General features: G+C 41.6%; 2 protein-coding genes across 5 annotated transcripts in view; one reads left to right on the top strand and one right to left on the bottom strand.

Moving 5' to 3' along the window:
- Positions 1 to 25,022, bottom strand: part of CENPC (centromere protein C) — an 87,638-nt gene extending 62,616 nt beyond the window's left edge. Inside the window, exons 1-12 of one of the 4 annotated variants that reach the window (XR_012655900.1) lie at positions 24,840 to 25,022; positions 19,536 to 19,582; positions 17,936 to 18,000; positions 17,509 to 17,606; positions 13,744 to 13,834; positions 13,352 to 13,634; positions 12,694 to 12,897; positions 6,603 to 7,012; positions 4,720 to 5,602; positions 3,413 to 3,451; positions 1,178 to 1,260; positions 755 to 823 (exon numbers count right to left, since the gene is read on the bottom strand). Coding sequence is in view for 1 of the 4 variants with exons in the window: in XM_032805213.2 (XP_032661104.1) it covers positions 755 to 823; positions 1,178 to 1,260; positions 3,413 to 3,451; positions 4,720 to 5,602; positions 6,603 to 7,012; positions 12,694 to 12,897; positions 13,352 to 13,634; positions 13,744 to 13,834; positions 17,509 to 17,606; positions 17,936 to 18,000; positions 19,536 to 19,582; positions 24,840 to 24,854 (2,287 nt within the window). In the remaining 3 variants the exon portion in view is untranslated. The remainder of the gene's footprint in view (positions 1 to 754; positions 824 to 1,177; positions 1,261 to 3,412; positions 3,452 to 4,719; positions 5,603 to 6,602; positions 7,013 to 12,693; positions 12,898 to 13,351; positions 13,635 to 13,743; positions 13,835 to 17,508; positions 17,607 to 17,935; positions 18,001 to 19,535; positions 19,583 to 24,839) is intronic. The other 3 variants (XR_004377098.2, XR_012655901.1, XM_032805213.2) reach the window with 3 other exon arrangements.
- Positions 23,130 to 23,931, top strand: LOC116839333 (noelin-2-like). Its single transcript, XM_032805215.2, has one exon. The coding sequence runs from the start codon at positions 23,293 to 23,295 to the stop codon at positions 23,929 to 23,931; it is 639 nt and encodes a 212-aa protein (XP_032661106.1). The 5' UTR covers positions 23,130 to 23,292.
- Positions 25,023 to 27,772: the final 2,750 nt, after the last annotated feature.

Raw genomic sequence — 27,772 nt, 5'->3', positions numbered from 1 at the left:
ACTCCTGTACTCCAGCTTGGTGAGAGGCACAGGCAGAGTCTACTTCAGCTACGTTATTCATGTAGTTGAAGTTGCATAACTTAGACAGACACACACACCATGTAGACCAGGCCTTGGAGTTAGACAACATAATTTATAATATTTGTAACAGAAAGTGGCAAATGTTAAATACCAAAATCTGTGTGTTTAAAATAATTTTTAAGACATACAAGACCAGAGTTTTAAACAATGAAATAAAAATGAAAGGGGTAAAAACAAGATAAAATAGTGATAACTAAACATCATTAAGATTAGCATGGTGAGGCTAAAAGGAAAATTGTTGAATATAACCAAAATAGAGAAAGTTCAGAATTTAGTCTACATATTTTTATATTTAAGGCCAAAGTTTAAATTTATTTTAAAAATTAGACATTGGTTAATTCTGTTTCTAAAAGATGGAACTAACAAGTCTTGCCTATCACCATCACGACCACTTCTGCTTGTTTGTTGCATTCCATTCTCCCACCCTTGACATGTTTTTCATCTTGATAGTAGGCTCTTGGGGATTACACCTTTCTGTGTTTGCACAATGGGACCATAATCTGATTGGGATTACCATACAATCATAATATTAAAGAGAAAATGAACAGCATACTACTTATTTTTCCCCATAAGAGTTTTGTGGGTCTTTATTGCACATAATAATTTATTGCAAAATTGAAATCCTAGCTGTATTTCATGCATTTACATAAAGGAACTTAAAAAATAACCGTACCTAGTTTATGCTTTGGTTGCGTGTTTGACAAAAATTCATTTGCATCACCATCCAAGGCTGTAGATTTATCTGAAAAATGCAATATAAATCACCAAACAGGGATTACCATGATCACATGCTATTTTTTTTCCCACAGGACTCTGACCTCATTACATTTACATATAATTCAAAACCAAAAATATTTCAAAAATTTAGGTAAAACCCATTTTCTGAAGAAAAAAGCATTATATACATAAGTTAGCGCATTCATGGATGATCCCAGAACTAAAGAACAGACCTTCAGCCTCTTGGTTCCCCCAAAACCTTTCATGATATTGCATGCAATTTTAAACTGAGTAGTTTTATAAATACTTTAAATTAAATGTCCAATATTCTCACGTATATATAAAAGGAACCCAAAGAAAATGCCACCTTTAAACTTACCTGAGGATGAATCCTCCCAGTCACATGCAATAGGCTCGTCATTTTTTGAAGTGAATTTTACATAACGTTTCAGTACAGGCCCACTTTAAAAAAAATAGCATTGGTGTGAAAATGTTAATTATGAAAAATAAAAACATTACAAAATGAATAGTATCAAATTTCAAAGTTTTTTTTCCATAATGCATTAACAATTTGTCCTTCTAAAGATGTCAAGTATTTGTCAATGTAATAAAAAACCATAAATGAGGGAAGAGGAAAAGAGGCTGTGGAAATGGATGTAGACATTCCATTGTACTTTGCAGCCTAGTATAGGGAAATGGGAAGAAAACCACATCTGGTATTTAAAAATTAAACTGATGAAAACATTTGTAGAATTGGAGTGGCAGAACATCTGTACTTAAGGGGCTTGGAAGATAGAGGACATGGTATCTATAGATGCTCCAGCACATTGTAAGTAATGCAATAAACCTGGCAGATTGTTTTGCCCAAACAACAGAAATGCTTGACTGACAAACAGCTGGGATAGATTAGAAGCCCAGGGCGGCCATAAAGAGAAAGTTTTGCACTTGCCCACAGAAGACTCTTGACCTAGAAGCAATAGTCTTCACACAACCCTTTCTAGCGAAACAACTGCAAAGGCCATTGAAACCACAGACACTACTCTGGAGTCTTACTATAGATCCTTGATTTATGGGAAGGAATTGAAGGGCAGTTGGGTCCATGCTCCCTCAAATATGGGTACAAAACTAGGCAGTGTGTGCACACCGCCCAACAGACATGCTAGCTACTAGCAGAATGCGTGAGCTTGTGCGCCAGGGAATACATCATTCAAGCGTGTGGATCCATGCAGACATTTATCAAGAGGAACCAGTTTACTCTAGTAAACATCAGTTCTATACTTTATATGGCCCTTTTTATTGGTAGATCTCAAAACACATTACAAACATGTGTAAGCATTGTCCCCATTTTACTGCAAGGAAATGGAGGTACAAAGGTTAAGTGCTGTGTTTAAGGTCAGCAGCAGCTGGGAAAGGGAGGGACAGCTAAGCTTCCAGGACCTCTCATTGCCTCCATTTATACCAGAAACAGGGAGACCCATCCAGGTCCCACCACCACGTGGCTGCCAGCAGACGGGAGTTGAAACTGGACATTCCCCAGCTCTTCTGGAAGCCTTAAAGCAGTCAGCTTCTCCTGATGTCAGAGCTGCATTTCTTCAAATCAGCACTTCATTCTTTGACTCCTTCACTTCCTGCAGATAGACTTTTGGTGTCATTTACTCCACCTCTCTCATCACCCTTCCTCCTTTCCTCCTCCTGACAGACACCGAGAACCTTTCCCCACTCCCTTCTCTTCTCCATGCCAACACTCTTTGCTCCTCACCATTGTGCCTCACCATCTTTCCCTTCTTTCCTTCCCCATAATGTTCCACAGATATCTACAAGTGCTTTAAAATGTTTTAAAAGGAGTAGGGCGGGGACAGAAAATAGAGAAAATCATTTGGACTATGTTAAGCCCACTCCTGAAACCTGATCCTCAGTGGCCCAATAGACTGCCTGCATAGAGTCCCAATGAAGTAAGAGAAGTTCTCCACAGATCAGACTGCAATAACGGGCTTCTTATCATTGTTACACTCATCCTCCCTTCCTATTGTTGGTTACCCTAACTCCAGGCAGTTAGGACCCAACAGTCTGTATTACATTATAACCAAAATACTCTACAGCAAGCTGAACATAAAAATTGCAACTCCATCCACTGAACTCTGAGACACTGGCGTGACAAACCAGAAATTATGCAGCAGTTTCATTTAAATTAAAATATTGAGTTTCATTGAATTAAGATATGAAAATTAATAATGCAATCAACAGATGAGCCCCTGTATTATTTATTTTGACATTAAATTCCCTGACTGAGGACGCATGCATATATACAATGCCTAGCACAATCCCAATCCCAGCTGGGACTCCTATTACTATTAATCACATACTCCTACACAGTAATGCTTCTGATACTACTGATAATACTATTAATATTATTGGAACTACTGTTAACAGCTATTTACCAAGCAAGATTTAAAAATGCCAATCTGACTTGGGATCACGGCAACGAGTCAGGAAAAAAAGCAAAACCCTGGTGATGGCTCATTTATCCTACTGAGAAGGCTTTGCAGCACTGCTATGGTCTCCTAGTGCAGAGAAATATTCAGATGACAGTTCTGCATACAACAGAGGAAATTACCTGCTATGATTCTTGTTTTTCTCAGGCGCAGCAGAGACTCTAGGAGAGATGCAATTGTTAGTAATCTTACTGAAAGTAATTCTTTATAGTAAAGAGGGGCATATGGAAGGAATTTTAGAAAAATACTGATACAAGATAAGAGTACAGAAGTTAGTCTGTCTGAATCAGAGTCAGGCTTCATCAGTAGTAATGACCAACCATTAATCTAGTACTAACTTCACTGTAAGTAAATATTGTGCAAACATAAATATGACATCTCCTACTACGTTTGTTAAAAGTAACTGATCAAAGTAACAGACTCCTTTTTTTCAATAACAAATATCACGAAGTCATAAAATTGCTTTTTCAAACCCAACGCTAAGGTGAATAGTTTGGTCACTTCTCTTGATGTTTGTCACTCATATTTTGGACATTATTCTTGGTACTTAGGATTAAGGTGAGTGGTAATTTTTAGACTGTAATAATGACTGTTATTAATGGAATTTACTTTTCGTGGTCTCTTCTATTTACTATATAAATTCACTCACCTAGAAAAATATCAAACTAACCAATTTGATTTGTTTTTGAACAGTTTCTGCACCGTTTACTTTGTGTCTATGTATTTCTAACATTTCCCTCCCCCATTATCTGGATGTCAGACTCGTAGAATGCTGCAATGTCTGGCTTAACTATATTATTCAACATAAAACCTTATGCATAAGCAGTTTCCAAAGAACTATTTCTATCAGTCTTGTTGTGAAGAATTTGGTATTTTATACGTCTAGACATTTATATGATAAGAACAGTTACATTAGACAGAATAAAACATTTAGATATCAAGAAGGACGACAACCTCTCTTGGATCAGGGCATAAGTCAAACACTAACTAACAGGGTTAGGAGGAAGCACCCCCTTATGAACAGGTTGTTCCATATTTTTCCACTATAGGGTTTCTTGCACCTTCCTCTAAAGCATTTAGAACTGGGCACTGTGAGACAGGATACTGGATTAGATATACCAAATAGGGCCAGTGGGCCTAAAAATTCCTAGATTCCTATGTTTTGTAAAAGTATTCCCCTGCTCCTCCCCCTCCCCCCAAAAAGTGAGGTCCAACTCAAGCTGACTGCATCCTTTAAAATGCAACTGATTACTTTTTTAAATTAACAGCCATGAATATAAATTCAAGTCTGAGTTTCCTCTGAAGGCTCTTCAGAAATTTTACTGAATTATTCTATACCTTAATAATGCCTCGATCTTGGTAGAAGATGTTTTATGAACAATTAAGTTGCACTGCATATTCATTTAAAAAAGTACACAAAACCACTTACTGTGATCGGTGGACATTACTCTGTTTTTTATATTTTGTTTTCACAGATGCATTTGACTCCTTGTGTTTTTGTTCTGCCATGTCCTGGCCAGAAGAACCCTTGTGATGTGTTGTATTCCCAGGTTCAGCATTTTCAGGATTTGAACAATCAATCATATTTGTTCTTTGATTAATCTGACTAGCTGTCCTCCGTAGAGATTTAGCTGATGCTCTTTTCCCCTCATCAGAGTCTTCTGTATTGTCTATGAAAATCTGTGAAGGTTTTTTAGATTTTGCAGGAGTTTTGATATGTACATTACCAGATGATTCCAGTGAATGTATGAGGTTTTTAGGTTTGGGGGATTTATGGGACTTCTGTAATGCAGAAGTCGGTGATCTCTGTTGCAGTGAAGGGGTAAACACTTTGTTTGATTTTAAAAAATCTCTTTCATCTACCTCCTCTATGGGCTCACTTTCAGAACTCTCCTCTGAGATTTGTACCCCGGATTTTCTACTACTGGATTTAAGGGCAGATTTTCTAACTTTATTTCTTCGGTTTTCTACCAGTTTTTTAGATGATGCAACTTTTGAAAGTTTCTGCTTAGCAGTTTGTGTCTTGTGGGACAGAGCAGTTTTTAAAACAGACTGGGGAGGTTTTGGAAAATTATGATCCTCTTTTGAAGACACAACCTTCTCTTGAGGCTGCTCAGTCATACTACAAGATTGAAACAAATCTTCATTAGGTATTTCTGTTGGTTTAGGTTGTTCTGTATCAGAAATATCTGTGTCTGATTTGGAAATTGAAAAAGTGAATTTTTGGGGCTGTGTCTGTTTCAGGGCTGTGGAGTTTTTCTTGTTTGGGGTTCTTGTGGATCTTTGTCCAGGTGTGTGTTTTTCACTCTCTTCTGCCAACATACAAAAACGCACACATTAATTTCCTTTTTTAACGCCACAGGAACAACTTTATATATATATATATGTGTATATATATGTGTGTGTGTGTATATATGTGTGTGTGTGTGTGTGTGTGTATATATATATATATATATATATATATATATATGATTATTAACTGAAATATCATGAACATAAATTTTTCCCTGGTGGGTGATTTTCACTTAAAGTTCTCAAAGCAACACTATCTACTGAATACTCTGTGTACAGTGGTAAATATTCAGTGTACCACATTCCATTCATCTACCGGGTTCTAAACCCTAATCTAGAAAGATTTGCAGCAACTTTTGCTCTTCCACAGATGCTATCAAGTCAACTTTCTATTCTTCCTGTTAAACAGCTCTCCCTCATTATTCCTCAAATGCTGATTCCCTGCAGACACACCACATATCTCTAGCTCCTTTCCACAAAGTTGGGAGTGGAACACAGATGTTACCATTTTCCTTGGTCCCCATGACAACAAGGAAGCAAGTAATCACTGTTACCTTCCTTGATATCTCCACATGTGGGCAAGGGGGAAATTACTGCTATGCATACACATATACACACACCATACTTCCTCAGCTGATCCTTCCAACCCATTCAGGACTCTTCCAACCTGCCTCCCAAGTGCTGAATAATCATAGAGTGTCTCAGGAATAAGGGGACCTAGGAATATTTTCCTATGTTCACCATTCCGATTTAACATACCCTGGAATCAATCAAAACATCCCCAAGGAGATCAGCTCCCAGTAGAAGTACCACCATTCTAAACCAAAGGAAAAAGTCTTTGGTTGTTGACAGATTCAATTAAGAACAGGCAAATCAAGGGCAGAAGGATCTCCCACTAATAAGGAATGTAAAAGACTAATTGTTTTCTTTCATCACAATTCAATTTTCAACATTTGATTTTGCAAGTATAAAAATCCAAAGAGTCTTTACATCTTAATCTTTTTTCTAAATATAACTTACCCATGTGAGGACTGCTTTGCCTTACAGATTTAAGAGCATCTTTCTTTTTGTCAGATAAACCTAGATTTGTATCCGAAGCATTCTGTAACTCCGCTTGTATCCCTTCAGCAACGTCACACGTTTTCATTTTCGACTGTTCCATACGAGTCAGTTTAACAGGTACTGCACTCTGTGCCTTTCTATCCTTGCGTTTCTTGCTTTCTCGTACAACTGCCTTTTTCCTTTCGGAAGGCTGAGATTTTGGCACAGGCTTTGCTAAGGTCTGTTTCTCTATTTTTTTGTTCTTTTTGGGAATTGAAAACCAGGATGTAAAAGAAAAACCATCCGATTCATCAATTAAAAACTCACACTCATTTTCCATTCCTAAATCTTTTACAAGAGAAGGTGGTGGCGGTATTGAGGCTGAACACCTAAGGATAAAAATACAAAAAAAAAAAGGGTTCTCTCATGTAATTTGGTTTAGCACATATATAAAACAGTTTTAAAAATAAATGAGACAAAGTATTAAAGGAAAGATAAATGCCTAGAATGTTTTGGGTTATTTAGCAACTATATAATATCTGGGAAGTGAGGGGGGAGAAAGAATCACCAGTAATTTGAGCATTGTACTACAATAGACAATATAACAATCCAAACAGCAAAATAATTTTTAATTTAACTTGTTTTTTCCTGGAACATTCTTCCATACTTTACACTTGTATGTACAAGATTTTAACCATCAATAAACATTTTCAGAAATTGTTTTATGACAACTGGGACTAAACCACTTCTGTTTTTCATTTCAACTGAAAGGAAGAGGATTTAATTCAATTTGAGCTTTTATCTCTGAGCAGTATTCAAATGCTTCGATTTCAAAACCCTCAGAGTTTAATACTGAAAATCTAACAGTGACTTTACAACACCTGAGCATGTTACAAGGTACTGCTCAAATAACTGCAGCATTCATGAGTCAACAGTGTAATGCTATTGCAAAAAAGGCAAACATGATTCTGGGATGCATTACAGGTGTGTTGTGAGCAAGACACGAGAAGTCATTCTTCTGCTCTACTCAGCGCTGGTTAGGCCTCAACTGGAGTATTGTGTCCAGTTCCGGGCACCGCATTTCAAGAAAGATGTGGAGAAACTGGAGAGGGTCCAGAGAAGAGCAACAAGAATGATTAAAGGTCTTGAGAACATGACCTATGAAGGAAGGCTGAAAGAATTGGGTTTATTTAGTTTGGAAAAGAGAAGACTGAGAGGGGACATGATAGCAGTTTTCAGGTATCTAAAAGGGTGTCATCAGGAGGAGGGAGAAAACTTGTTCACCTTAGCCTCTAATGATAGAACAAGAAGCAATGGGCTTAAACTGCAGCAAGGGAGATTTAGGTTGGACATTAGGAAAAAGTTCCTAACTGTCAGGGTAGTTAAACACTGGAATAAATTGCCTAGGGAGGTTGTGGAATCTCCATCTCTGGGGATATTTAAGAGTAGGTTAGATAAATGTCTATCCAGGATGGTCTAGACAGTATTTGGTCCTGCCATGAGGGCAGGGGACTGGACTCGATGACCTCTCGAGGTCCCTTCCAGTCCTAGAATCTATTAATCTATTAATCATTCCATTCTGTTTTTTCCCTGCCACTTGACCGAATGGGGACACAGCCCCTTTTTTTTCCTATCTGTGGCCACATATTTGTACCTCATCATTAACTCAGACACTTTAGAGAGCCCTAACACTGCTCCCACCTGATCCCCATCCCAGCTAACTTCCTCTCCCATTAAGTTAAACTTCCTAGAAAGCAATATTCTACCTCAGGCTAAGAACCATACAGCCAACTTCCAGAGAGCATAGCTCCACCATTACTCTTAAAAATCACTCCTACACAGGCTTGCCCCAACATAAATCCACCTCCATCCCACTCAGACACTACTGTTTTTGTATTGAATCCACAAAAAACTAGGAGTTATACACTAGTTTGGCATATACAAGCAAGAATAATAAATGTCAAACCACAAAGGTACAAAATTGGTTAGGCTGGGTGGTTAGTTCTAATGCTATCACTTGGACAGCGCAGAGGCCATTGAATGTGGTATGCACCTCTATGATATCCTAACCTGAGCCAAATCTGGCATATTACAATGTAAGATGCCAATGAGGGACTGATGTCTGTTGACACCCACCAGCCATCATGTTCTAGATTTTCCCAGGGGTCTTTTCCTCCCAGCTTTCACTGGGACAAAGTTGAAGATTATTCTCTCAGGGAAGTTGGTAGGCTTTCAGAGCAGACAACGATACTACCGTAAAGAGCACTGGGCAACCATTTGAGTGAGTGGAACCTGTTTAGTTAGAAAATAAATATCTGCATTCAACTTGAACTCGTATGCTTTAATGTTTTCGATCGTTCGGCGATGCTTCAAATGAACCGTGTCCAACTTCTTTTCAGTCTTGACAGGGAAGGACCATATTTCAGTAAGACAGGTCAGAATACTGACTACCAGCTTCGCTTCTCTACTTAAACAATTATTCAGTTTGCAAAAGACGTTCTTGATAAGGTGCCTCATTACTGGCAACATTTCTGCAGTGCAGGTTTCAAGTTTTCTTGATATCACTCATGTTAACAACAGAGCTGAGATAGGTGAAATTATAGATGATCTCAACTGGATGTTGGAGCCTGCAGTGCATATGAAATTGCTGACTGCTAGAATTTTGGTTTACTGCCAACTAATTTTCAGGCTGACATTTGCCACTGAGCATTCCAGAGCTTTAAGTGCCTCAACTAGCTTGTTCGTTGATAAGATGACTAGTGCTATGTTGTTGACAAAATCAATGTCAGTGAGGTTCCTGTCACCAAGGCATATGCCTAAAATGCATTTATTTAGTGTCTGGTCAAGCACAGAGCCCATAACAGCACTGGAGAGTTCTGGGCAGCAATGTATCCTTGTCAAATGCCTGACCTAACTCAAAAGAAGGTGTTTTTCTCCCCCATTTAAAAGAATGTAGCTTGAAGAGTCATCATCTAGAAGATGGAACATTCTACAGAGCTTTTAAGGAAGGCCTGCAAGTTTTCAAGTTCAGCCAAAGCAATACTTTGTCAACAGAGTCCAAGGTGGCTTTAATGTCCACAAACGCAATGTGAATGAGGCATATCTTCTCAATAAGCTGGCACAGCATGAAGATTTGCTCTGTCATGAAACTGCCAGGACTAAAGCCAATTTGCTATAGTTTTCCCTTGCTCCTTAAAATATAAGCAGCTCAGGCCAACAAAACAGAAACAAAATTTTTCCCCAGGACAGACAGAAGAGTAATGCCACAATAGTCTCATCTGCTGCCTTTATATTTCCAAAGCAGAAAAATAATGCCTTTTTGCCAGTCAGATGGGACAGATTCTGTTCTCCAAATGACATTAACAGTGTTTGTAGCCAGGACATTTTTAACAATTCTGCAGGAATTCCAGGTTTCTGCCATCTTATTTCATTAATAGTGAATTTTCTAGGATCAAATTGTGCGAAATGGGTCAACTCAGCAGCAGCCTTCATATCATTTTAATAGGCAGATTTTTAAAAAACAACAAAAGGAAGCATTTCTTCACATAACGTGCAGTCAAGTTGTGGAACTCCTTGCCAGAGGACGTTGTGAAGGCCAAAACTATAACACGGTTCAAAAAAGAACTAGGTAAATTCATGGAGGATAGATCCATCAATGGCTATTGGCAAGGATGTCACAAGTGCAAAACCATGTTATGAAGTGTCCCTAGCCTCTGTTTGCCGGAAGCTGGGAATGGGCAACAGAGGATGGATCACTAGATGATCATCTGTTCTGTTCATTCCCCCTGAAGCACTTGGCATTAGCTACTGTCAGAAGACAGGATACTGGGCTGGATGGACCATTGGTCTGACCCAGTCTGACCATTCTTATGTTCTTCTGTCAGGGTCCAAAGAGACTGTGGGTGCACTTAGCAGCGGGCTGAAATGTCGTGCACTCTGCTTTTGTACTGATTAGCTGACAAGAACCGGAGCTGACCTCACTGAGTGACTGACCCTTTTTGTCAGCGAGGTCATTCAAGCATTTAAACACAAAGCTAATGCTGCTCCTGGTAGAAGTTATCTCCAGTGTGATGGCTTTGGTTTTCCTAAAAGTTTTGCAGTCAGCACGTATTGCTGCCTCCCCGCTTCTTTTTTTAAAAAACAAGTGTCACTCAGCTTACAGTACATAGCCGTATCACCTCTCAAATGACCGGTATGACACTGGTCAATGATGGTTATAGTATTAACAGAGCTAGGGTTTGCTGGCCCTTTTTCCGACACCAATGACAGTCATAGTGGCATCAATTCAGCATCAGTATCCTCTGCCAGAGTCTCAAACCAGTTCAAGATTTCAACTGCACAGCAGTTTCAAATGCTACCGATTTTTATGTTAGATAACTCAAATTTTGATAACCCAAGAATCATAGATGGAAATAAATGTATAAAACAAACAATTACTAAAAAGTAATGTCAGATTTAAGACTTAGATTCATAGCTTTGGAGGCCAAAAAGGACAACTCTGATCTAGTCTGGGAGCTCATGTTCAGCTGACTACCTAGCACTACCCCCAAATCCTTTCCAGAAACACTGATGAATGATGAACAGAGTCCCACGTCCCGTTAAGTATGGCCTACATACGTTCTTTGTTACTAAATGTACATATTTACATTTAGCCACATAAAAATACATCTTGTTTGCTTGCACCCTGCTGACCAACAGATCCAGATCGCTCTCTCTCAATGACCTGTCCTCTTCATTATTTACCACTCCCCCAAACTGTGTCATCTCAAGCTTTATCAGTGATGATGTTATATTTTCTCCAGGTCATTAATAAAGATGTAAAACAACACAGGACTAAAAATGGAAACACACCTGTTCAATGATTCCCCATTTACAAATACATTTTGAGACCCTATCAGTTAGATAGCTTTTAATACATGTAATGGGTGCCATGTTAATTCTATATCATCCTAGTTTTTTAATCAAAGTGCCATGTGGTACCAAATCAACTACTTCACTGAAGTCTAAGTATATTACATCGACATTATTACCTTTATCAACCAAACTTGTAATCTCATGAAAAAAAGATGATATGTTAGTTTGATGAGATCTATTTTCCATAAACACATGTTGATTGGAATTAATTACATTACTCTCCTTTTATTCTTTATTAATTGAGTCCTATATCAGCTGCTCCATGATCTTTCCCTGGATCTGTTGGTAAGCAGGGTGCAAGCAAACAAGAGGTGTTTTGATGTGGCTAAATGTAAATATAATGGGATCAATGGCAAACTAACACGTCTATCCATCATCCTATTTGCCTTTTTTTAAATATTGGCACAGCAATAGCTTTCTTCCAGTCTTCTGGAACTTCCCCAGTGTTCCAAGAATCATTGAAAATCAGCATTAATGATCCAGGAATTCCCTCAGTCAACTTTTAAACTCTTGGATCAAAGTTATCTGGACCTGCTGATTTAAAAATGTGTCTAACTTTAGTATCTGCTGTTTAACACCCTTCTGAGATACTAATGAAATGGCAAGTGGACTATATCAGCTGTTTTTTCCCCATATACAGCACAGAAATATTTATTGAACACTTCTGCCTTTTTTGCATTACTGTTGATAATTCTACCATTTCCATCTAGTGATGGACTAATACCATTGCTAGGACTCTCTGTTCCCAATATACTTAAGAACTCCTTCTTATTGTCCCCAACTCCACTAGCCATAGATTTCTCTTTTGTGCCCCTTTGCTTCCCTTATCAATTTTATACCATTACTACCTTCTGATTTATATTCAACTACTATCAACTTCCCCTTCCTTTCATTTGTTATACATCACTTTTTTTATAGCTATATTCACTTCCTTTCTAAACGCTGTCCATTTTTTAACCACTGGCCTTTTTCCTCAATTGTGGCTTCTGGGGCACCTTAAAAACACTTTATTAACCGCCATTATTTCCAATTTTTTTTTTGATTACTTTTAGTAATCAGACGGACTTGCTCTAATACATCATTCAGTATTAGGTAAATTTTTTGCTACAGTACAGTGCTAATTACTTGATAACAATTACATTTTACTTCAATGCACCTTTTTTCAACAGTTCCTGTTGTCACAGCCACTAAGAATGGTGAAAAAAGCGACTTCTTTTTCTGTTCAGAAGGCACAGTAATACATTTTGCTCTTTCCACTGAAACTATCTGCTCTTCTGTCCTTGCCTGAAGACCTTCTGACCTTTGAACTTCTGTCTGTCTCTTCATCATTGCTGGAGTTGTTTTTTCATCAAGACTTAATCTATATGTAAAAAAACAGTATTTAGATCTGATACTGTTAATCTCTAAATGTACTTTAAGTTTCTTCCTAGATCCTCCTCCAGTTTACATGTTTCTTAAAAAAGTTATGAAAATATATCATTAAGCTAAGAGCAAATTTCTGTCAAGTAACTTAAAATATAGCTTTGCAGGTGACTATTTTAGCAGCTATATATTTCTATTTCTGTGACACTGCGATGTAGTCTAACATTAACTACTTCTACAATGTCTGATAACTTGAAGTGGACTTGCAAAAAAAAATTTGGAAGGAACCATGGCTATCCAATACGCAAACAACAGTCTCATTTTAATCACTACCACTTGATTTAAATTTAACTGTGAGCACTGAAAACTGCTATACAGTAGAATTTTCAAACATTTCTTCTGTAGATTTAGCAAGTGAAGCTAAGCAACTTACTGTAGATTTAGCAACTTACAAGCGAACAGATGTTTCTGCTTCCTCAACAAGAAGAACAGGTGATCCAATGACCTCATAATTATCCTCATCAGTATCAAAGATGCCAGGAGGGTTTTGGCTTGATGTTTCAACAGCTTTTAATATACTATTTGCTTTTTTGTTAGAACTAACAGGAACATCGGCATCAAAAAGATCATCTTCACTTGAGTTTGTATCTTCTTTTAACACACACCGCTCTTTTCTGTCAGAACTAACTATGTTGCGAAGTGCTATAGATTTCTGATGTGCTTCAGCTGATTGTCCTGTTATACATATTAAACAGCATTAGTGTTTTCACCTTAAAAACCAGTGTAAAAATCCCAAGACATATTCACCCCAAAAATTTAACAATTCAATGATAATAGCACCAACCTGAACAGCTGATTGATTTTATTGGTGATGCAACTACAGAGGATGTAGACTTAAATGTCTTCTTCTCAGAGTTAAATAAACCTGAATTTGACTGTAATGTTTGACAGTGAACAGCAGGAGAGGTAGAAAAGAAAAAAGTTTGTTATGATACAGCAACAGTAAAAATATTAACAAATATAAATCCTTATATTATATGCCTATTTTCTGATCATAATCTTATTTAAAATCATTTAAAAACAGATTCTCATCACAATTTAATACTTACATTTCCAGTCTGTAATGGTCAGTAAAGTGATAAAACATTCAAGTAATTAAACCACTTCAAGCCTCTCACCACAGTTCAATTCTTAGTCCTATAAGATGCTGAGCAAGTTATTTAGCCTCTACATCAATGTAGGTTGATGTAAGTAATTGATTTAAATCATTTTTTTTAAATCTCTCATGAATCCCACTGAAGTTTTGTAAAAACTAATTTAATCTGTTCTATTGAAACTTTAACACATAATAAACTAAATTATAAATGGTGAGGAAGAGGGGTGTTAATAACACTGCTGATGGAGTATCATTTGATTTTTACAAAACTGCCACAACCAAAACAAAATACTGAAAATTAAGGCCCTGTCATAAATATACAGTTACAGGTAGCATAAAATCCCTCCTTACCTGTAAAGGGTTAAGAAGCTCAGATAACTGGTTGGCATCTGACCAGAAGGACCAATGGGGAAAGAAGATACTTTCAAACATTGGGGGGGGGGGGGGGGATTTGTTTTGTGCTATGTGGGTGTTCTCTCAGGACACAAAGGGAGGGACCAAGCAAGTAATCCAGCTCCTACTAAAATGATACATCTAATATTACAGAAATAGTAAATAATAGCAAGAAAATGCATTTGAGTATCTTTTGTTTTATCTTGTGAATTTTCCCTGTGCGAAGAGGGAGGTTTATCCCTGTTTTTGTAACTTTAAAGTTTTGCCTAGAGGGGAAATCCTCTGTGTTTGGAATCTTTTTGTTACCCTGTAAAGTTATCTTCCATCCTGATTTTACAGAGGTGATTCTTTTATCTTTTTTTTAAATAAACTTCTTTTAAGAACCTGATTGATTTTTCAGTGTCTTAAAGACCCAGGGGGGTTGATCTGTGCTCACTTTGTAACCAATTGGTTAGGATATTATTCTCAAGTCTCCCCAGGAAAGGGCGTGTAGAGGCTTTGGGGAGATGGGGCTCCAAGCGGCCCTCCCTGAATGTTTGTTTAAATCACTTGGTGGTGACAGCGATACTAAAGGCAAGGAAGGAATCTGTGCCTTGGGGAAGTATTTAGCTGGTAGAAATAAGCTTAGGGGGTCTTTCATGCGGGTCCCCACATCTGTACCCTGGAGTTTAGAATGGGGAGGGAACCCTGACAGGCCCTAACACTGCAAATTCTTAAGCAGGTTTGTAATTTTACTTGAATCATGCCATTGAATTCAATGGGACTATTCAGGTGTGTAAAATTAGGCAATGCGCATAAATGATTGCAAAAGCAGAAATTAAATTTGTTTGTTATTAAAATATATCTTAGTGCCATCATATCTTTGTTGATTTAAAACAAAACTGCTTCACAATGAAAATACAATACATTAAATAAATTTCAATACATTAAAATTATTGTGAATTTTTTTTATACACCAGCCAAATTTTTAAAACATTTCAGTCTAAAGTTAAGCTCCTAAGGCTCAGATTTAGGCACCTAAGGGTGGGATTTTCAAAAGCACCTGAGTACCTTAAAAGCAAAAGTCTCACTGACTTCAAAATACAAATCATGATGGACTATTACTGCCTTGTCAAAGCATTTCAGTTTTATTGATCTGCAGAAGTTAAATGTACCAGAAGGTGGTATTGGTTGCAAATACAGCAGGGGCTATTTGCTTATTAATTTTTTGCCTGAGTTTGTATTATTCTCACAGTCAAAATATTAAGTGAAGCTCTGAACTTGTCTTTTTCAGCATAGATAAGCATGTTAAGCATGAAATTTCTTAGTACAAGAAACCCTATATAAAATCTGAAACTCTACTAATGAGCAAGAAGCTAATTAAAGTGTAACAGCTACTTGAGTAATTTAGTAAGACTATAAAAAGGGAAGTGCTAACATGTACATTTCTTAAATTTGAAAAAATGTAATTAAAGATTGTGATTTAAATAAAAGTTTATTATTGATTTTTTAAAAGTCATGATTTTTATCAACCCCAGAGTAAAATAAGGAATATGTCCTTACTCAGTGGTGTTGTGAGGATAAACTGATTAATATCTGTAAAGCAACTGGATAGGATGTTGATAGGGGCCATATAAACATCTAAGTAGACCACACATATACAGAAGCACTTGTTCTGATAAATACAGGATCCCTACAATGAGCTGTCTTAGTTGAAATCTTGACATATGCAGAACAGTGGCAACAAACTATGGGCATGTCTACACTGCAATAAAACAAACTCAGGACACTGAGCCTGAGAGTCATGTCAATTGATTTAGGCTTGCAATGCTCAGGCTGCAGGGCTAAAATTTGCAGTGTAGACATTCAGGCTAAGAGACCCACCCTCCTCGCAAGGTTTCAGAGGCTAGACTCGAACCTGAACATCTAGACTGAAATTTTTTGGCCTGCAGACCAAGCTCCATGAGCCCAGGTCACCTCATGTGAGCCAGCTGCGGGTCTTTTATTGCAGTATAGGTGTACCCCAAGAGACAGCAGCTTGACCCCTTTGGTAGCAGAGAGTACCCAGACAGGTGCAATCATAGGGCAAAGACTTTCTGTTTCAGTGAAGCCAGCTAGAAAGTGAACTACTCAACCTCTTACAAACAACCAAAGATCATAAGCTAACAAGCTCCTTTTATACAAGCATCATCTGTCAACACCTCAATTATACTACTTCCATTTGATTGCTGGGAAAAAGAACACAAAGCAAGATCTAACAAACACAACTGAATTCTCTTCCACTAGGGCGCAAGCTAGTTCTGCTAACCAGCAGCGGGTGGCCAAGGAAGCATTTGTTGCTTTTTGCAGCAGTGGAAGTTTTAATTGTAAAAGGTTTAGTGGGACCAACAGATGAGGCTGGGAGGATGACAAGAGAAGCAGAAGTTCAAAGAAAGTTTGAACCTGAGAGATTACCAGGGAAAGTTATCAGGAATGAAAGCTGGGTAAACTATTATGAAAAAAGGATGAGGCAGGGAGACAGACAACCTTTGTTAGAGAACAAAACTGTGTTTTACCATGACAACTGAGGAAAATAATGTTATCAACCATTACAGTAGAGCAGCAGTTCTCAAACTGTGGATTGGGACCCCCTTTGAATGGGGTCACCAGGGCTGGCTTAGATTTGCTGGGGCCCAGGCTTGAATCCCGAGCCCCACTGCCCAGGGGCAAAGCCAAAGCCCAAGGGCTTCAGCTCTATGCGGCAGGGTTCAGGTTGCAGGCACCATGCCTGGGGCTGAACCCCTGCCCAGCGCAGTAAGGCTCAGGCTTTGGCCCCCCTACCCGAGGCAGTAAGGCTTGGGCAGGCTCAGGCTTCAGTCCCCCGTCCTATGGTCATGTAGTCATTTTTGTTGTCAGAAGGGGATCACGGTGCGATGAAGTTTGAGATCCCCTGCAGCAGAGGGCTAAATTATGCCACAAATATAAAGAAAATGTACAGAATGGATACATCAAGAGGTACATGTATAAAACTCTGTCCAATGGGAACAAAAGGGAACTGTTCCCCCACACCAAACAGTTACACGGTTATATTAACAAACTGACCTCTTTGCTGAGTAATAAATCCTCCTTTTGCTTTAAAATGATAGGGGTTGAGCAATGCGTTACGCTTGGAGAATTTATTGTAGAATCACTAACACAATCTAAAAAGAAAAAAATAAATGGAATGAGATAAATGGAATAGTACATAGTTTGCATGTTTTCAAAAATATGATTTTCTCAGAATTAATGAGAAAATATCCTATCAACAGGGAACGACAGAGTTTATGTAACAGGTTATAGTGCAGTTTCCATATATTTTTAGAAAGATCATTGCATTTTTTTGCATTATGCTATAGGCATGCTACATGAAAAATCAAACCGCTTATACAACTACTCCTTTTCCACTAGATGAAAATAAGGAGAGTGTTACTACTTGCTCATAAAAAGATAAATCAAAGATACTAATTACAGACAAATGTTTGAAGCTTACTTTCAAAACAATCTCGTATAATTTTCAGTACATTCTGGCCTGGCTGTACATTAATCTGTTGTTTTCTAGGAGGAAGAAGGAAAAATCACATTGAAAGAATCGTTTGCAGTAAAGAGTTACCTACTTTAAATTTGCACATAACCTATCTCAGCATATACAGCAGCAAGCACTATGCTTAACGTTATATAATGATTGACAGTGAAATCACTATTTACATTAGTTCATAACTTCCTATAAACTTTTCATTTACCATGCTCAGTTTTCTTCATGGAGTGTTTTGGGGTTGCTGTTTTTTTTTTTTTTAATTCAAAGGAAAACTGCTCAACCAATGTTGTGTGTGAGGGGAGTGAAGGAAAGTATTCTTCCCACAGAACAAAATTTACAACTTTTTTCCTAAACTACCATACAGACAAAACAGTTTGAAAATGAAAGATGAAATCTTGCTTGAGAGCAGCCATCACTGGGTATCACTGACTAGTGGCTAGGAAGAAATTGTTTCTTGATACGAATAAGTTACAAGGTTTAAAAATCAGATATTAGGCAAGTAGGGTAGATTTTTTCACTAAGCTAATGAAGTGTGCACCTAAAAATGGACTCCCAGCATATGCACGTGTGACTTAGATGCATAGTAAAAATAACAAAATGTATTACCGCAAATTGGCAGGGACAACTGCAAATAGGGAAATGGCTCCTGCAAAAACTAAGGTGTGAAGGGGCTGAATAAGGTCCCCAGTGGAACTTGCAATGGAGGAATAGATTGAGGAACAACTCCTGCAGACTGTTAAAATGCACACAGGCCAATGAAGCATACCTGAAAATTCTGTAAAGTGCTTTACCCAGCTGGTGGGGGTGCAAAACTGTAACCCCATCCACACTGGAAGCTAGGATAGATGGGGAACAGAAACAGAGATTTCCCCCCATCAAGTAACGATCAGTGAAAGCACAGCAGGTTGGTCCCTGAAGTGAGCACTGAGCTTCCTACTCCAGAACTATCAGCATCCACCCCCTTCCAGCAGCTCTTTGACAAACAGCTTGGTAAGAGAGGCCTGCAAGTCCTCCCTCCTCACCATCAAGATCTCTATTCAACCTGGGGTGGCTGAAATCAATGCTCTGAAAAGATCCTGGGGCCTGAGGAGGGAGTATCAACAGGCCCTACCTTCACTCACTCTCTTACCCAGAGGCAAATCAAACGGTTGTTGGATGGGGTAATGTAGCAGCTAAAAAGCAAGATTAAGGTTGTGTACACAACCTAAACACTGGCATTAACTGACTTCTGAGTGACCAAACATGCACTCGCTTTTCAATGTCCACCTTCAAATATTCTATTTAACTGAGGATTGCTCAACTGCCCATGACATCCAAGAGGAAAAAAATGAGATGCTTTCAGTATCATTACTTCAGTATTTAACATCTTAACTTCCACATAGCCACATCACAAAAATAAAAGCAAAACACTAAGCAAATCTGATAACCAATTTAAAGGGATATAGCTCATAGACTGCAATTATGATATTATCCTACTGATATAAACCAACATAACTTTCACAAGTGGTCAGTGTCTAAGAATTAAAAATTTAAAACGCAAACACAAATTAATTACCCTCCTCCGTTGCAAAATCTTGCTCTGTAGTCATTTTTCAAATGATTCTGTTAAAAAAACAGAAGTCAATTTCTTATTATCAAACATGATACTACATGGAAAAGAAAAGAAATGGAAATTAATTTAACTAATTCTTGTTCCCTGAGTACATCAGTCCAGAGGATTCCCAGGCTTTGGTTTTGTGCTGGTGTGAAACAGGTAGGAATTCCCTTAGTTGATGCTTTTTGGCCCTCTACAGTACTGGTAGCTGTGCCCACACACGTATACCAATAGCCAGTAACACCACTTACCTCTAAAATAGGGGTGTAAAGCACCCAGACAGCATGATTTAATTACATGGCACTCAGGACATTCAGGTTCTCCAGAATCTAAGCTTTCACTTTAAAACTTTCTAGTCCTCATGACTGCATAGATAATTTTTCTAAATGAACAACAAATGTAACTGATGCAGTCATGTCTCCCCGCGTCTGCAGACTGCCTGAAATGACTCAAATGAGTGAACTCCCATGTCTTTTATCAATCTGATTAGTGTCAACATTAAGGTGATGCTCCAAAGTGTCATTTAAACAGTTTAATTCAGAAGGTCCAGAAAGTGTGAGAGAGATCCCGCTAAGGGGCATGAAGGAACATTCGGAGGGGTGCAGAGAGCCGGCCCCAGCTCCTGACCCCACACCCAGTCCTGCTCCCAGCAGCAGATTTAAAGGGGAGCTTATTTTCTCACTGATGATTAATGCAACAATAAAGCACTGAACAAATATAGTATTCTTCTCTCGAGCTATAGAAATCCCCTGCGACTATCAGTGAATTCTACCGTGTATTGTGTAGAGTGCACAGTTCTGAATGTATACCATAAACAAACAGAACTCGGCCCTCTGCTCCAAGTGAATCTGGCACCCTGCTCTAGAACCTTCCTACCTAGATCCTTTTTAAGCAAGAAGCAATGGCTACAAACAGTATTTCAACACGGTTCTTTTGATAAGAGAGGCAAGCAAACAAACACACACACTAAAGGGTTTGATGATTTTATTCCACTAACAAGTCCTTGAGGTTCTTAACCTTGAACTTGTAACATGGCCAGGATGTGGGCATGCAGGCCATTGAAGAAAATTGCCAGAATATTCCTGTGATTGACAACACATAGGTATATTGTCATGGCTCTGATCCTGCAGTTCTTCTGCGTTGTCTTCAGCACTATTTGAATTGAGTCAGCTCTTGTGTTGTCATTAGATTTTGAGGCTTAAGGCAGAGTAGTCAGAGGCTGGTTGAGATGAGAAGCTACTTCAAAGGTAGCAATAATGATATATTAGAGAGCTACTAGATATTTCACTACCTCAGAGCACTTAGGTTGGAGCTGTCACAGCTTTAGAAGAGTGCCTCTTCTTGGCCACACACCAGACTGTTGATAAATCCTCTATCTAGCCCACCACTTCTAAGAGCGGCAGTTAGAACCAGCAGGGGCACCTCAATGTTAGACAGTTACAGAGTGATGTTAACACCTCGATTCCATTTAAATCAACACAAGTCCCTTCGTCCTGGATCAGCCTCTTCAGGTGATCCCAAACACTTACCAGGTCACTTTATTGATAGGTGATCTCTCCTCTGATAGGGCAGTTCTCCTGGACAGTAGTCAGCCAATGTTTTAGAATGATTCAATGTCAGTGGGAGAGCACTTAAAACAAGGACCATATGTTGTTAGCCCTTTGCCATCAACCTTCGGAATTTAAGTCCAGCATGGAGTTAACAGGACAACAGACAAGGTAAAAAACATCACAGATGGAGTCTGCAGTCTGATATTGTCCTAGCAGCAAAGCCCCAGTGCTAATGCACAAAAAGCTATTCAAATGAGAGATTTTTAGCTTGTATGAAGATACAAACCGTTTCAAGACAGGCTTCAAAATGGCACTGCTGGGATTATGCCAAGCTGAATAATGCCACTGCAGAGTACCCAAGCACTCAGCAGAGAAACTACAGGTTTGTGCTTTGAGATAGACAACTTTGAAAACAGTGTAGATTAGCCTCAGGACAGCTTTCAGCAGAGCATCTCTCAGAAGACCTAAGATAGAATTTCAGGTATTCCTGTCTCAACCTAACGGGGTCCTTGATAACATCTGTTGGCACATCCAACACTCAACGTTACACTATACTTGACTCCCAGATACTGAACACAACTCTCAGGCCTAGGGGTAACTGAATGCGAAACTGCACTCAACAGACACTTTAATGCCTCTGAACTTGCATTCTTCCACCAGCTAGACAGGAACAAGGATGACATCCTGTGAAGAAATAAGCAGAGCAGCCACACATCAAGACAAATCCAAAGGGCTCTGCGGTGAAGAATACATCAAAGCCCCCACTTAACATGAAGCAATCTTCCTCAAGCATCAAAACCCAATGACAGTACAAGAGCTGATTCAAAGCAAACAGCGATCATGTCAATGGAGAAGCAACTGCAGAACCAGAGCCTTGACCACAAACCTATTTGTTGGCTATGACACCAGGCAACAACAAACCCCCAGGACTATACTGTCAAGAAAAGCAGTAGCAGAGAAGTTACGGAGGTCCAGATCATGTAATCCAATATACACACGGATCAAGAACAAGTTAACTCTTAAATAACAATGAATGACTAGAATGCTATTAATCTAATACATGGTACAAAATCTGGTAAAATCAGAGAGCAGGAACTATCAGCAGAGGCGCAGATCCAGCAGGAAGTTCCATTGCTTGAACATGGTCAGAAAGATAGCAGTTGGGAAGCATGTAGAGGGAGCTGAGATACAATGGTCAAAATGTGATTCTGAGTGTACAGCTACTGGTAACTCAGTCATCTTTAAGATCCAGAGCAGATCCCACCTGTATCACATTGAGAAGCAGAAGACTGAAGAGTTACAAGCCTATGGATATGGTATTGCTTGAGTAAATTTTACTTGTTGCTAGTTCTGTTTCTCATAGTCCTCAGAAGGCTACGTCTAGGACCTGCTACCAGAAAATGGAGACGGGAATATTTAACATTTATGAGACTCTCCAACTGCTGAGGAAAACTGCCTGAGAAACTTTAAACACAATAGCACAAAATTCACACAAAATCCAACTACTGTAAAACTAAGTTTGATAGGAACTCATGTATTACATTGTGGAAGCCTGCTTAATAACAGTGTTGTGGTGAGAGAGCAAGTTTAAAACACATATGTAATACACATGGTAGAACAAGCTACTGGTAATTAATCTACAAACCCTTACGTAAAAAACATTTGTCTGCATCCCAGAATGATTACTTAGACCAGGCCTGCACAACTCGTAAAGTGGCGAGGGCCATATTACTCCAAAGAAAACAGCTGAGGGCCGAACCCCCCCAGCCCCACCGAACATCCCCCAACCCCCTCAAAACACAACACACGCCACCCCACCCCTAAAACTCTAAACCCCTAAGCCCAGCACCACCTGCCCCACGGAAACTAACACTTCTTCCCCAACGCTGCCTCGCTGAAACAGCGGCATTGAACCTGAGTAATAGAGTATAGAAGGCCCCTAAGGTCGTATAATTAAGGTAAAAGAAAAATGCGGTAAGTTGACAACTGACCTCTCCCATCGACTCTGCTTGCATTTCTCATTCTGATGGAGTACCGGAGTCGACAGGAGAGTGCTCAGCGGTTGATTTATCACGTAGAGACCCCCGCTGGATCAATCGCTGCCCGTCGATCCAGCGGGTAGTGTAGACAAGCCCTAAGAAGCCAGGAAAATCTACCTGGCTTGCAACATGCTGGAGTTCCGGACCTTGAACGACATCATCACAGGCCAGAACTTCGAGCAGCACCTGCTGCCACACCCCTGGGCCAGGACGGACCACGTAGTCTTCAACGGCTCCCTCTACTACAAGTACCAGAGCAACATCGTGGGGAAGTACCACTTCTGCTCACGCAGCATGCTGGTGCAGCGCAGCCTGAACGCCGCCAGCTCCAACAACACCTTCCCCTACTCCTGGGGGGGCTTCTCCGACATCGACTTCATGGTGGATGAGAACGAGCTGTGGGCGGTCTACATCACCAATCAGAACGCCGGCAACATTGTGGTGAGCAAGGCAGACCCACAGATGCTGGAGATCCTGCGCAGCTGGGACACCGGCTACCCCAAGCGCAGCACCGGCGACTCCTTCATGATCTGCAGCACCCTCTACGTCACAAACTCCCACCTGGCCGGGGCCAAGATCTATTTTGCCTACTACACAAACACTTCTAGCTACAAGTACACGGACATCCCATTCCACAACCAGTACTCTCACATCTCCATGCTGGACTACAACCCGCAGGAGAGGGTGCTGTACACGTGGAACAATGGCCACCAGGTCGTGTGCAACATCACACTCTTCCATGTCATAAAGACTTCGGGCCAGTTGTGAAACAGCTGCCGGACTTAGCTCTTCGCTCTTTCTTTTTTAACACTTCGGGATCGACCGTTCTTTTCATGAAGCAAAGCCCAGAGGTGGTTCTTTGTGGTATTTTTTCTTTCTTGCTGTGGTTGACATGACGCATGGATCTCGTCTGCTTTCGCTGGAGCCAAAGTCAATTATTCTATTTTATTTTATTTTTGGTGGCAAATAAAAATGATCTCTTTGAAAAAAAACAAACAAACATGCAGCTACCATCACACAGGGCAGCCTCAGCCCACTTGCAACAGGAAAAACACTGCAGGGAAGATGTGCTGGCCTGTGCTACAGGTGGAGTGGACAGCCCACACCACCTAACACCCACATGTTATTGGCTCCACCCACAGTCGTATGCTTAGACAGGCAGCTCCATAGGGCATGGGGGGCGAGCTTTGTATCTGTACAGTGCCTAGCACAATGGGGCCCTGGCCTATGGACGCTACTGTAATACACCTAAATATCTACCCCTGAGCAGGGGGCTCCTGGGCGCTACCGTAACATACCTAAGAAATAACTACCCCCGGAGGGCCTCCTGGCTGCTACCTTAATTACCTAATAATAATTACCCCCCGTGGGGCTCCTGCTCACTACCGTAACACACCGAATAAATAACTACCCCCCAGGGGACTCCTGGCTGCTACTACAGCGCACCTAATAAATAATTACCCCCAGTGGGGCTCCTCGGCGCTACCGTAACACACCTAAGAAATACCCCCCAGGTAGGATCCCCACATTCAACCTCCCCAACCCCGCCCAGCACCCTGCCCTGGAAACCACCCCCCGCCCAGGATCCTCGGCTCAGCCCCAAGGCGGGAGCGCGGGCACAAGCAGTAACCAGGCTCTGGCCGAGGCACCCCCAGACCCTGCCCCCGCTCTCTCACCAGCGGCTCCGCCATGTCGCGCCAGCGCTGTCCCAGGCCTACGCCGCCGCCGCCGCCGCTGACAGTCCAGACCGCGCCCGTGCGCGCCCGCGCGCGCCGGCCGTCTCCCCTCCGGCTATTTGAAAACTCGGGCCTGCTCCGCTGCGCACGCGCTCCTACTGAGGGAGGAGATAGGGGAACGCTCATTGGTTAACGGGGGCGTGCGTCACCCCCCTCCTCACCGCTTGCTGGTGGGTGCTGCGCCTGCGCACGAGCCTGTTTCCCACAAAGTGGGCGGCCCTAGGCGGGAAGGGTTGGAGTACAGACCCGGGGCGACTTCGCACATCCGCCTCCCGGCCCCGCCTTCCGCGCGCACCCGCCCCCCGGCACACCAGTCCGCACTCCCGCCCTCCGCGCGCACCCGCCCCCCGGTACACCAGCCCGCACTCCCGTTCTCCGCGCGCACCCGCCCCCCGGCACACCAGTCCGCACTCCCGTTCTCCGCGCGCACCCGCCCCCCGGTACACCAGCCCGCACTCCCGTTCTCCGCGCGCACCCGCCCCCCGGCACACCAGTCCGCACTCCCGTTCTCCGCGCGCACCCGCCCCCCGGCACACCAGTCCGCACTCCCGTTCTCCGCGCGCACCCGCCCTCCGGCACACCCGCCCGAACTCCCGCCCTCCGCGCGCACCCGCCCCCCTGCACACTAGCCCGCACTCCCGTTCTCCGCGCGCCCCCGGCACACCCGCCCGAACTCCCGCCCTCCGCGCGCCCCCGCCCCCCGGCACACCTGCCTGTACCTCAGATCCCCGCCGCCCTCCGCGCGGCCCCGACAGTTACATCCCCGCCGCCCTCCGCGCGTATCTGCCCCGGAGGCCCCCGTTCTGCCGGAGCTGCGCACTCCTGCCTCGCCCCCTTGTACACTCAGCCCTGCCCGGGGGGGCACACCTGCCCCCCCCGCCCGACTGGCCTGCCTTTTTGCACACCCAGCCTCCCTCACACTCGGTACATTCGCCCACCCAGGCTTTTCTTCATTGCGTGCCCACTCCACACGCCTCCTCCCTTCCCTACCCGCCCATTGCCCCACGCCTCGGCTCGCTGCCTCACAGACACCAGCCCCCCTACTCCATCTCCCCCCCCCCAACCCTTTCAAACGTGCCACTTTCTTGCCTGCTCTCACCCACCCGTTTTACTCACCCTTGGCCGCTTTTGCAGACACTGCTACCCCACCCCATGCCCTTGTGCATTCATATCCCATCCCTTTGCAAGCTCCCACACCTACACCCCACTCCCCCTCTTGTTGCATCACCCACGCTAAGCGAGGCTGCCATGAACTGGAAGCCCCTCGTGCCTTCGCTCTGAGCCATGTGGTAAATAGTAAACTACCGCAGCAGAGCCAGGGCTAGAATCCCCCAGCCAGTGCCTGACCCCCTCCCTCAGCGGTTTACAGACCAGTTGTAGAATCTCTGGGTGGCTGCCTCAGCCCCCTGGAGAAATGTGGTTAATAGACTGTGGTTTGCAGCTGGAGAACCCAAAGCCCTTCGCAAAGGAGGGCAGAGTGGGTTTGGCAACACCCATTTTTTCATGTTTGCTGTATATATATCTCTTCCTTCTGTATTTTCCACTGCATGCATCTGATGAAGTGCGTTTTATCCTATGAAAGCTTATACCCTAAGGTGCCACAAGAGCGCCTTGTTCTTCTCTAAAGATACAATGCTGGCTATGTAAGATTCTCACTCCTGCCTATTAGCTGTCTAACATGGGATAGGTACTATTCTAGCTTTGAGGTCCATGTTTTTATTATTTAAGTGCTGTAAAACATGTCTCATTTTCTGGGTGCCCAGCGCTGGAGACAAGGGCCTGACTTTTTAGGAGCACCGAGCACCCATCGCTCACATTGCGATTCATAGAAGCTGCTGGTGCTTAACTCTGCTAAAATCTAGGCTGTTGGTGCTAGAAGCGAGCACCTAAAAACTGAAGAATCAGAGGCCATTTTTGAAAATTTGGCCCATAGAAATTGGAGGGACATGGAAGATCTGTCATTTGACCATTGTAGTCCCTTTTTGGCAACAAGCTGCATAGTCTGCTTATGGCAGAAGCCACATGCTCCAGCTGTTCATCCATTCCAGCTGTGGGCTGCTGAGTACATCCTCTTTTCTAGTGTACCTCTCTTATGGTCAGGCCTGGCTTATTTTTAAATTCACAGTCAAACAGTCCATTACTATTTTGACCACAAACATCAACCAGACATCAGCCCTGTGACTCTGGCTGTCGCTACCATCTTTCTCCATGGGCATAACTGACACACAATCATATCAAGTATTCAGATAAAGGCAATTTCTCAAACATTTTACTTTTCTTGTCCCAGAAAATTGCATCTTCCTTAAAAATGTGTGTTGTAATGGGATTTGCATAGGTAGATGTACATATAGACGCACTAGACTCTGCAAAAATTTTAAAGTAAAGACATTTTTGAAGTCTTCTAATTTCAGCCTCAGAGATACTCTAACTTGTCTAAGGCTGGAGTAGCCCATTAGGGTCCTTCTGGCAGCCAAAAATAGCTGGATTTCAATGGCACTGTGGTGATAGCCCTAGCATTCCTTCTAAACTGGAGTTCAAAGGGAGCAGCAGAGAGCCATTATCGTCAGTTCAGTGCCATCCAAGAAACATCTGTGCTAGTGATATTCCCTGGTAAAAAGCTCTGCTGTCTTCATGGTATCTTTGCTCCACTGGAGTGGAGTAAAATGGGCATAGGGCAATGCAGAATAGGTTAGCATCTTAACAGAGGTGTTGAGGCATCTGGCTCTAGAGGATCCCCTCAAGTGAAAAATAACAAGGTTACTCACCTTTGTAACTGTTGTTCTTCGAGATGTGTTGCTCATATCCATTCCAGTAGGTGTGCGCGCGCCGCGTGCACGTTCGTCGGAGACTTTTACCCTAGCAACACTCGGTGG

This window comes from Chelonoidis abingdonii, chromosome 5 (assembly GCF_003597395.2).
Source record: "Chelonoidis abingdonii isolate Lonesome George chromosome 5, CheloAbing_2.0, whole genome shotgun sequence".
Classification (NCBI taxonomy): Eukaryota; Metazoa; Chordata; order Testudines; family Testudinidae; genus Chelonoidis; species Chelonoidis abingdonii.
This window is presented reverse-complemented; position numbering and strand designations above follow the sequence as displayed.